At 45.2% G+C, this 11,517-nt stretch overlaps 1 protein-coding gene and 1 long non-coding RNA gene across 2 annotated transcripts; both read right to left on the bottom strand.

The window, feature by feature from the left end:
• Nucleotides 1-537: 537 nt before the first annotated feature.
• On the bottom strand, nt 538-4,845 carry LOC119336619. The gene is made up of 2 exons (XR_005162678.1): nt 4,005-4,845; nt 538-2,611 (listed from the first exon to the last, which is right to left on the bottom strand). It is a non-coding gene; the product is annotated as an uncharacterized LOC119336619 (long non-coding RNA).
• A 995-nt stretch (nt 4,846-5,840) lies between these two features.
• On the bottom strand, nt 5,841-7,366 carry LOC119339177 (glutathione S-transferase T3-like). The gene is made up of 3 exons (XM_037611321.1): nt 7,184-7,366; nt 6,261-6,335; nt 5,841-6,182 (listed from the first exon to the last, which is right to left on the bottom strand). Exons 1-3 carry the CDS (start codon nt 7,364-7,366, stop codon nt 5,841-5,843), a joined length of 600 nt encoding a protein of 199 aa, XP_037467218.1.
• Between the last annotated feature and the right edge of the window lie 4,151 nt (nt 7,367-11,517).

Below are 11,517 nucleotides of genomic sequence, written 5' to 3'. Positions count from 1 at the left end.
TGCAGCTCATGAAACAAAACAGCAAATTCAGTTGCGATAGTTTTATCAACAACCTAGTTTTAATTAACTACTATCCATGCTATGTTTTGTAACTTCTTTTCTATCAAGCTAGGGTTTTAAATGGCATCTGAATTTCTGTGACATGACAAAAATCACGACCATGTCTAAAGAAACAGATTTTCACAGAGTGAGGCCACAACGGTAGCACCACATGCTGAGTGAGGCCACACGATAGTCTTCTATGCCTACAGGGATGCACTCAGTCAAAACACGGAAAGAAAAAAAAACCATATATTTCTAGTATTATGTCACTTTAATTTAAATCTCTGTAAAATTCAACAGTATTGAAAAGCTATTTCATTACTCAAATAAAAAGTAAAGGAATATTCCGAAGAGGTTGCACTCAATGCACAAAGCAATAGTGTAAACTAACTGTGCAAACTGATCCGTATGAAAATAATTCTATAGACTGCAAAACAAAAAAAGTTCATTCATATAGAAAAAAATAATAGATTTCTTTGGACAGAGAGACAAGACTGACAATAGGTACAAGGCTTTCTTTTTAGATCATCAAGGGTCGAGCTGTAGTCAATACAGGGAAGGAAATAACAGAAGTTCGTGAGATTACATAGTGAAGTGCATATACAGAAGTAAAAGCAATCAGATCAGCTACAGAGTTGTAGCCCCATGAGAAGTACTCCTGCCGTCCCATGGTTGTTGCCCTCTTATAAATACATAAAAGAATACCAACAGTCTGATCAAAAGAACACTTTACAGCAGTGTATAATACCAACAAAAACTTAACATGATTTGTATTAACTGCCGTTTAGTTTTCCTTCAAAATATGGCACCTTAAGATCAAGCCAGCGCCTGAAGTGTCCACATACCTGTCATGTTGTGATAGCGAATACTTTTATCTCATACGGTCAAGCCCACGCATTTTTCTTTGTTCAGCCCAGTCATCTCCACTCTCCAGTCTCCACCAGGCAACCCAGTCTAAGCAAGTTTTTCATTGCTGTCAAAGTAAAAAGGAGTCCAGAATAAGACTGTTGATGCTACACAGTTTTCCACCGGTTTGTATGGTTGTCATGAACTCTTGACTTTTGGCTCCACCGTGCCTTTTACTGCTATGACCAGACAATTGAGGCTTGAGCACTTACATCTGTAGTATCTGCATCCTCCGGTTTGCCATCCTCTTCAGTTCATCATGCATCTCCTCATAGATTTCACCTTGCTCCTCTTCCTGTGCACCCAAGCAAATTCTGCCGCAACAGACACCATCTTGGCCGGTCAAGCACTTACTGTCAACGACAAGCTCGTCTCCAAAAATGGCAGGTACGCGCTTGGCTTCTTCAACACAAGCAGCAGCAAACCCTGCCAAGACACCACCAACTGGTACCTTGGCATATGGTTCAATACAGTCCCCAAATTTACTTCTGCATGGGTCGCAAATAGGGATACACCAATCAAGAACACCACCTCACCGGAGCTCACAATCTCCCACGATGGCAACCTTGTCATCTTAAACCGGTTTACCAGGTCCATAATCTGGAGTACACAAGCAAACATCACAAGAAATAGCACCACTGCTATGCTCTTGAGTAGTGGAAATCTGATCCTAACAGACTCTTCAAACTCATCAGAGGTTCTGTGGCAGAGCTTTGATCACCCCACAGATACAGTTTTCCCTGGTGCAAAGCTTGGATGGGACAAGCTCACTGGCCTAAACCGCCGTCTAGTTTCTTGGAAGAACTTGAACGACCCAAGTACTGGTATGTACTGTGATGGGTTAGACCCGAGTGGTCTCAATCAGTTCTTGCTTACACCATTGAACTCCTCCATACCATATTGGTCGACCGGTGTATGGAATGGCAAATACTTTGCCTCAATACCAGAGATGTCAAACAACAACCCAGTTTTCACCAGTACATTTGTCACCAATGACCAAGAGAAGTATTTTATTGATAACATAGTCGATAAATCTATGGTTACTCGTGGTGTAATTGACGTCTCAGGTCAAAGAAAAACGTTCATTTGGTTGGAGGGCTCACAGGACTGGATAATGATCTATGCCCAACCGAAACTTCAGTGTGATGTCTATGCAATCTGTGGACCTTTCACAATTTGCAATGATAACGCGCTTCCACATTGCAATTGCATGGAGGGCTTCACCATAACATCCCCCAAGGATTGGGAGCTAGAAGATCGAACTGGTGGGTGCTCAAGAAATACTCCGTTAGACTGCATTAGCAACAAAAGCACAACTCATACAACAGACAAGTTCTACTCTGTGCAATGTGTTGAGTTGCCCAACAATGCCTCAAAACTAGAAGCTGCTGCAAGCACGAGTGAGTGTGCACAAGTTTGCCTCAGTAATTGCTCTTGCACCGCATATTCCTTCAACAATGAAAGATGCTCTATCTGGCATAATGAATTGCTCAATATAAGAGGGCTAGAATGTAGTGGCACTTCAAGTTCAACTGGAGAAACTCTTCACTTTCGTGTTTCTGCTAAAGATTTCCACGTAGTGAAAAACAACAGAAAGGAGATTGTTATTGGAGTTGCAACTGGTGCAGGTGTTTCTGCTCTGGGTTTATGTGCACTTCTTATCCTGGTAAAGATTTGGAGAAACAAGAGTAAGAGCTCTAACCGTATACTGGATGGTGTTCAAGGCTGTAACAGAATCATTGCATTTAGATACACTGATTTACAATGTGCCACGACAAAATTCACAGATAAGTTAGGGGCAGGCAGTTTTGGTTCTGTTTTCAAGGGGGTTTTAAATGACTCAACTGGCATAGCCGTGAAAAGGCTTGACGGTGCTTATCAAGGAGAGAAGCAATTTAGAGCTGAAGTGAGCTCGATTGGAGCTATCCAGCACATCAATCTAGTTAAGCTTATTGGTTTCTGTTGTGAGGGTTCTAAGAGGTTGCTTGTTTATGAACACATGCCAAATCGCTCACTGGATGTCCATCTATTTGGAAACAAGTCTATGATATTGAATTGGACAGTTAGGTATCAGATGGCCCTGGGAGTTGCCAGGGGGTTAGCCTACTTGCATGAGAGTTGTCGGGACTGCATCATACACTGTGATATTAAGCCAGAAAACATACTTCTCGATACTTTATTCGTTCCCAAAATTGCAGACTTTGGGATGGCAAAGCTTTTCAGAAGGGATTATAGCCGAGTACTGACTACGATAAGAGGAACTGTAGGGTACCTTGCACCTGAATGGATTACTGGAGTTGCAATTACACCAAAAGTTGATGTCTATAGCTATGGGATGATGTTGCTGGAAATAATATCTGGAAAGAGGAACTCATGTGCACCATGTTCTAGTGGTGGCAACCTTGATGTTTATTTTCCTGTGCATGCCGCACATAAGCTTCTTGAAGGAGACGTCGGGAGTTTGGTAGATCAAATGCTACATGGTGATGTCAATCTGGATGAGGCCGAACTGGCATGCAAGGTTGCATGTTGGTGCATCCAAGACAATGAGCTTGATCGACCAACAATGGGACATGTAGTTCAGATCATCGAAGGGCTAGTTGAGATCGGGATGCCCCCGTTACCAAGACTGCTCGAAGCTATGGCTGGAAGCTCGCACTCAGCTCGGTCCTAATCCTTTTGTTTAAGGGTAACTGGATGGATTTCATGTCCAGATGTTACAAGACAGATATGTACTTACACAAATGTAGTGTGCCTATGATTGGAGATGCAGCAACAATCTGGTAGTTTGAATAAAGTTGTATTCCATATAATAAAGTTGTAATGGATTGAATGGTGTACGTACTAGTATATAATAAAACTATAGATGTATGTATAATCGTACTTGCATTGTCTAGATCCATATCCAAATAGGCACCACCAATCTGGTAGTTTCATCCTTGATTGCAATGATTGGTGATGACAAGCTAGATTGCACGAAAGTGGCAACAGGGTCGGCAAGGAATGGGAGAGGTCCACGTTATACTAGTGAGCGAAGAGGCTGCACAGAAACTTACCTGAGCACGCTGGACGCGGGAGCGGCAGTATCTGCCGGAGTCGAGCGACCTTCTTGATCTCCGGTGCTGGAAGCTGTAAAATCAAACGAGGGGGAAATTAGATGGGGGTAATGGCGCGGTGTGACGCGAATGGAAATCGACGGGGCTCGCCGCTCAGGGAGATCGGCGAAGTGCGCCACGGCGGCGCGGCGCGGGCTCCATTCCGTGCTGGGGGTTGCTCTGTCTCTGCCGTCGTGAAGGGAGGCGGTCAGGCGGACGAGACGCGGGCGGGAGTGGGCCTGCTGTGGTGCTGGCTTCGCCGGCCCGGCGGGGCGCGGACGAGGGGTTGGTGGTCGCTACGGCGCCATGGGACCGGTGGAAGGGTGGTCTCTTTTCTGGCAAAATCCTGTGTGCAGTAGTTTTTGGTGTCGCTCCGACGATGGCATCTCGAACAAAACTCCTCCAGTTCCATTTATGTCTTGATGACGCTTAGGCCCTGTACAACGGCAGGTGCTTATGCCAGGTGCTTAAGGAAAAAAGACTAGCATTGCGTCGCTAATAAAGGTGGTCTCGCAATGGGGAGGTGGTAATCAGAGGTGCCTCAGTTGGTTTGACGTAGGCGTAGCACCTGGCCTGGCACCCGTTCTCTCCAATGCGGGATGCTACGCGACTAAAATAACGCTCGCATGCTCAGCTCCGTCCACTAAAATAACGCTCACACGCTCAGCTCCCTCCTCCTCGCGTTATCCTCTCATCTCCTCTGTATCCTGACCACACAGTAATCCCCAAATCACGCCGGCGACAGCTCCGATTCCAAAGCACAGCGCCGCCCCTTCCTCCGGTGCTCCCATGGCGCGGCTTCTTCCTCAAGCCGCCCGGCGCTGCTTCGCCGGTGGCGCAGCCGCGGGAGTCCTTCGTGCGGGGGTCCAGGCCTTTCTCGATGATGCAGCCGGTGTCGGGGAGGAGTCGCGCGGGGTCACGCCGGGGGTAAAGGACCTGGCCCAGGTGGTTCTCGACGAGCCGTGTGCATAGGGGAGCAGGATCCGTCTTCTAGCAGAGGTGAGTAACTGAGGTTCGTTGATTCGCTCGACCGTTCTTCGTGCAAGGATGTGACTGCTGGCTGCTGCCGGTGTGGGTAGGAAAAACGAGAAGGGTGTGGAGAGCGAGGTCGCTGCCGGAGCTCTGCCGGAGCGAGGTTGATTTGGTGTTGCGTTTTCAGGTACTAGCTCGATTGTGCATCTGCGCCTGCCACATGGAGAGGCTTCCCTTGCTGCTGTTCCGATTCTTGATGATTGTTCGGCCTAAACATCATTTTTTTATTCCATCATGTTTGCTTTCAGGTCCGGGTATTGGGTTGCTGGAGGAAGGGAGGAGGCGTTGGCACAGTGCTGCAGGTTGAGTACTTGACCCTCCTAATCTGCTATATATTTCAGTATGGTGGTAAAAACTGGATTGCTTGACCATAGAGTTGATTATTTGATCATTCTTATATTATATAGTTGTTTGTGCCTGCCTGTACTTATTTCTCATGTCATATGCTGCATAATTGAGATCATCTGTTCATGTTCATCTCATCAGAAGCTACTACAGCTTTTAGTACAGACTAGGATTTGTGAAGTGACATGTCTCATTGATATGATCTGATTCATACAGCTGATCTAATTTATTGGGACGTGTAGATACAAGAATAGGGTGATTTTGCTTATCTCACATATCAGTTGGCAAAAATAAAACATCGATGTTCTCACAAAAAAAACTACTGATTAAAAAAATGGTACCATTAACTCAACTACTGATTCAACCTTATTTGAACCTACAATCGCCTAGAATGATATCAAATAATTCATCATTGTCTTCTCACTGGAAGTTGATCAAGTTCCAATGGGGCTCATTCCTTAGCACACTCCATGAGTTCAGATCTTTGAAGGACTTGTTTGTTTCTGACCTGTACATATCAAGTGCTCTAGACACTAATTCATCACTAGATCTGCAAGTAATGTACAAATCTCTCACCCTACGCCACATACTATGAAATAGGACAATTCTATTATTCAGCTTATACCAGTGTCGCTTGCATTGGATTGACTGCCTCCGTCGTTCATGAAGACTATTTTCATTGAAATCGTTGGCGATTTGGTTCCACAAATCCTCTAAATTTTCATCGATAGCCTGAATTGAGTTGTTTAACCACGCAAAGATCTGCATGTTGAACATACTATAGTAATTAGCAATAATAATAGAAAGCAACCATTGAAGATAGTGAAAACAATGTCTTACCAGTTGCAGGTCTTCTTCTTCAGTCCATTGCAAGTGTATGCTTCCGTTGGCAATTGCACCTTCAGGATCCATTTTCTTGCATGAAAGTGGGTTGTGCTTATACTGGTTAAATGCCATGCTATTTATAGAGGGTTGACATCTAGTATCTCAATCACCACGGTTGTTATGTTGCAGGTGCATGGACTTATTCCCTAGGTGATCTAGTCAGGCTATTGAATTGGTCCTTGGCCGTATAGCAAGATATTGCATGGCTGTTATCTTGCATGTGCATGGAGTTATCCCCTTGGTCAAAGCATGCAGGCAGTTCTATAGACCATTTCACCCATGAGAGATAATAGCATTCTACACGATATATTGAAACAAAGAAAAATATACTTATTTTATTTCTTGAAATAACTTATTTCAGTGACTCGACAAAAATCAAAGCTTGAAAAGGTAACACATTACACAAATATGACATAACTAAACTATAAATTAAACACTATTGCATCATATACCTAATTGTTGTGCCGGTTCTCTTGAGATTTATCCCAAATATGCTGAATTAGATCACGCTTGAGACGTCGGTGAGTGGCTCTATCACGAACAGAATTATTCCTCTCTAGTAAATTGGCGAAACCATCAATAGGACCATGCTCGTGCCGTACCGGTGCTACAGGATGTCGTCCTTGGTCATAATTATAGTCATGGGCACCACTATAGTTACCTCTTTCATCCTCTACTATCATGTTATGCAGTATAATACATGCATACATGATGTTGGCAAGGGTAGAGCGATGCCAATAATTGGCTGCATAACGTAGAATGGCAAACCGAGCTTGTTTAACCAAGCACTAATCTACATGTTCAATGCACTACATTATAAACAATTGTAATGGACAAGTTAAAATAAAAATAGTAGATAACATAAGGGAACTAGTTACCAATCGAATGTTATCCTCTTCGGTCCATGGTAGCCTCTTGCTACCCTTTTCTTCGTCGTTGTTGTCCTCCCGTTCATCTCCATCCCCTCCAACACCTAAACTATTGTAATTCCCACCATAGCCAGCCTCATATGCAGTTGACCCATCATTCATCAAATCCATGAAGGGGATCTGAGAATCCATGATCTTCTGCAAAGAGAGTGACTGCACAAAAAACTATGAGAAGTAGCCTATATATAAAGAGTCTGAACCAACACAACTTCTTCGCAAGTTGCATGTAAAAATATTTGACCGCTTCAGTGCTGCATATCACAAGTCATGTGGCCAGTATTAACTTGAAAAGGTCCTTTCCCTTGCAGCTTGGTCAATATTGATTCACTTCTCAGGGCAGCCACCACATGCAATGGTCTATGCCACTCCTGAGCGTATGGGATGCATCAATCGGTCAACAGGTAACTATTTTTAGTTCTTGACATGCAAACCATTTTGTTAGCTCAGTTTCTCATTCGCTAGTCCCTATAGGATTTATATCAAAATTCTTTTTTACTAAAGCCACAACCACCTCCAAAGAAAACTGCATGAATGAACCCTTCTGGACGGAGAGATTCGTTACTGAATTTGACTAATTAACAATCTTCTTTTGGCAACCATGAGATGAATTTATTTTTGATACATGCACATGCACTTCCTGTCTTCTGCTATATAATCAGGGTAGCAGACTGACTTTTGTTTATGTTGTCAGCTCTGTGACCGCAGTGGGAAGCTATGTACAGGGATCTAGATGAATAGTCAAGTGATGTCCCTGTTGATGACAGAGCTGGTCAGCTGCTCACGTGAAGAATCTCTGCTGCTCACATGGAGGCACTTTTTTTCTTTCTTTTGCCGATGGAGGCACCGGGTGAAGCACCCGTGACTTTTCGGGAGCGGTTATTTCTTCGAAGCACCGGCTGGCACCGGAAGCAAATGTTTGCTTCTCCCCCCCTTTCTAAGCACCCGTGCAGTCCAATCTTGAAAAAAAAAACCGGGTTTTTTTCTCTGGCACCTGTCTAAGCACCTGCCGTTGTACAGGGCCTTAGAGCTTCTCCAACAGGCGTCCAACGGGCGGCACGTTAAAATCTGGTTTGCGACGCATTCATCGTCAGGTTTGACGCGGCGCGCAGCACTGGCTTCAGCAGCTGCACTAAAATGCAGCGCGCGCGAGCAGCCGCCATCCACATTTGTTGCATTTTACAGCACATTCACAAAACAAAGACATGGCATATAATTTTTAAATCACAAACATCATTCAACCAAGTTTAAATGAATAGTTCAATTTATTACAACTCATCAAACAAATAGTATTTTGAGAAATACATAATTAGTTCAACAATACAACATCAAACGCACAAATCATGATGCTCTTCGGCGGCCATTCCAAGTCCACCGCTCCTCAATGAGATCCTTCTTGAATTCATTATGCGCCGCCGGACGTCGAATGGCATGATAGGAGGCAACAAAACGGGTCACCCTTTCAGCCCTCCGCCGCACTCGCACGGGATGTCCCGAGAGCTCATTGTGAGAGTAGTCTACATCTTGGCCACGCTTATTCTTGATGATCATGTTGTGCATGATCACACAAACATGCATTATGTACCAAAGCATTTTTTATCCCAAATTCTAGCCGGTCCTCTCACAGTAGCAATTTGGGCTTGCAAGATCCCAAAAGCTCTCTTCACATCTTTTCTAACCGCCACATGAGCATTGTGGAAATCAAGATATTTATTACCTTCCGATTTTTTTAACGGCTTCACAAATGTTTGCCACTTTGGGTAGATGCCATCCGCAAGATAGTAGCCATGGTTGTATGTACGACCATTAGCTACAAACTGCACCGGTGGCAGTTCACCATTTGCAATCTTACTCATCAGTGGTGATAGGTTGACAACGTTGATGTCATTCAAAGATTCAGGCATTCCAAAAAAAGCATGCCAAATCCAAGTCTCTTGATCGGCCATCGCTTCAAGGATTATAGTGGAACTCTTTTTTTGTCCGTGGAATTGTCCATGCCATGCTTTTAGACAATTCTTCCAACTCCAATGCATGCAATCTATTGAGCCAAGCATACCTGGGAACCCGTGAGCTTTGTCCATCTCCAATAGCCTTGCGACATCTTCAGCATTGGGAGTTCTCAAGTACTCCGGGCCAAACACTTGCACAATTCCGACTGCGAAGCGCTTGACACACATGATGGCTTGGCTCTCACCCATGGCCAAGAATGATCATCAACTAGATCAGCGGGGATATCGTATGCCAACATACGCAAAACGGTTGTCACCTTCTAAAAGGTGTTATGCCCGAGCTCTCCGGCGGCATTCCTCCTCTGCTGAAAAAACCGGTCATGGCTTGCTAGTTTCTACGCAATACGCCTGAACAACTCGGTGCTCATCCTAAACCGGCGATGAAAGTACGACTCGGGTATGTGGGATTCTCCACAAAATAGTGCCTCTCAATCCGTTGTGGGCATCAATCCTATCCCTCCAATTTTTTTGCCGACCCATAACCGAACCACCGTGCTTCGGTTTTTTATTGATGTGCATATCTAGGATCATTGCAAGATCCTCCTCCTCTTCCATATCAAATTCTTCTTCGGAAGAGTCATATGACGAACTCATCTAAAATGTTCAAAACTAGGCTATAAACAACATGCACCAAATTTCATGCAAAAATGTGGAAGTTGGAAGCAATACATACCTTGCGGGCCTTTTGTCGAACACCTTGCGGGCGCCAAAGCGGCGGTGGGCGGCCGGGCGCTGTTCGTCGGAGATTACCGCGCGCGACGGGGGGCGCTGATTAGAGAGAGAGGAAGGAAGCCGCGGCCGCGCGGAAAGAGACCGGGGAAGCACCGGAACGGTCGCCGGAAAAATGGGGTGGCGCGGGCGGTGGTGGCGGCGCGGCTGGATGGGTAGGTGGAGTTATGCGCGAGTGCTCGAGAGTCCAGCGAGCGGGAGCGGGTGCAGCAAATAAGCGGAGCGCGATGGCGTTTCCGCCCGCGCGCTGAATTACATATGCCGCGCGCGCGGTTTTTGTGCATCCGCTGGAGCGCCGGGAACGGTAGCGCGCGCGCTAAAACCCCTACTTTTTCCGCGTGGCGCGTTTAGAGCGCGGCTGTTGGAGATGCTCTTAGCGTTACCGCCTTATCGGGAGCCTGGATTTTTATAGGGAAAAAACTATGTTTTAGCCACTTCAAATTTTTGCCAACTTTGCTTATGCCACATTTCAGTCTTGTCACTCTTAGCTTTTGACAATGTATCACAAATGTAATTTCGTGGCAAAAACAAACAAATTTATTTCACTTTTTTCACTCTTAACTTTTGACAATATATCATAATTGCCACTCTAAAATCTAAGAGTGGCAAAAGTAAAATGTCAAATTGTAGAGCACTCTAGATTTTGCACACTCTGCTTATGCCATTCTAGAATTTGGTTTTGGTTTTGGGGATTTTTGCCGGCTCTATGTGAAACCGTGAATCACTCATGGCAATATCATTCTCTTCAACACCCTCTTCTTCCGAGCCACTTCGAGCAAGGTTGGCGTTGTAGTTTGCCACGATATGCTCGTCTCGATAGTCGGTCCCTATTGTATCCACTATAATATTGCGACGATTCAATGAGGTTTCCCCTCTATTGAACTATGTAGATACTTCAATGGCCAGATTTATCGATGTTGTCCATACATATGTGATGGTTCAACAGTTACAAGTTCAATTGTGGTTTTGGGAGGAAGTTGTAGGTTTATAGTCCTAGTTATAAGGTCATCTCTAGCAGACCCAGTAAAATCCGGTACTGCAAAGTTGTTTTAGAGGGAGCGCAAAGGTTTCGGCAGAACAGATCCAGTTAAATTCGTACTACAAATTTAAAAACCAGTTCATGCTACAAATAGTTCATCACACCACCATAGTTCGTACATAGGTAGAATTTCTCCATGGACTTGACGAGGGTGTGCTTGTCCTTTGCGGCGGCGAGACAGCCGACGATGCCTTCTTGTTGGGCCGCCACCCCACGCTCCCGCCTTGCTGTGCCTCTGGATGTGCGGGAAAAGGGTGTTATGGAGCTCGTTGAAACCAGCCCAAAGAGCTCGCCTGCCGTCGCAGGGGAGCTGGTCGCGGTCGCAAGCTTGTTTGGAGTGCCATAGCTTGACAATGGGCCGGATCAATGGATATGCTGGCCTCCATGTCCTGGCGTCCGAGCTTGCACGTCAGCAACCCGCCACGGCCGTCAGCAGCACCTCCCATTAAGGAGAAGAAAAGAAGCCAGAGAAGAGGCAAGATTTGAAGTTGGGGCGTGGTAGCAGCGGC

Source organism: Triticum dicoccoides, chromosome 7B (assembly GCF_002162155.2).
Source record: "Triticum dicoccoides isolate Atlit2015 ecotype Zavitan chromosome 7B, WEW_v2.0, whole genome shotgun sequence".
Taxonomy (NCBI): Eukaryota; Viridiplantae; Streptophyta; class Magnoliopsida; order Poales; family Poaceae; genus Triticum; species Triticum dicoccoides.
The sequence above is the reverse complement of the archived record's forward strand: the minus strand, read 5'-3'. Positions and strand labels throughout refer to the sequence as shown.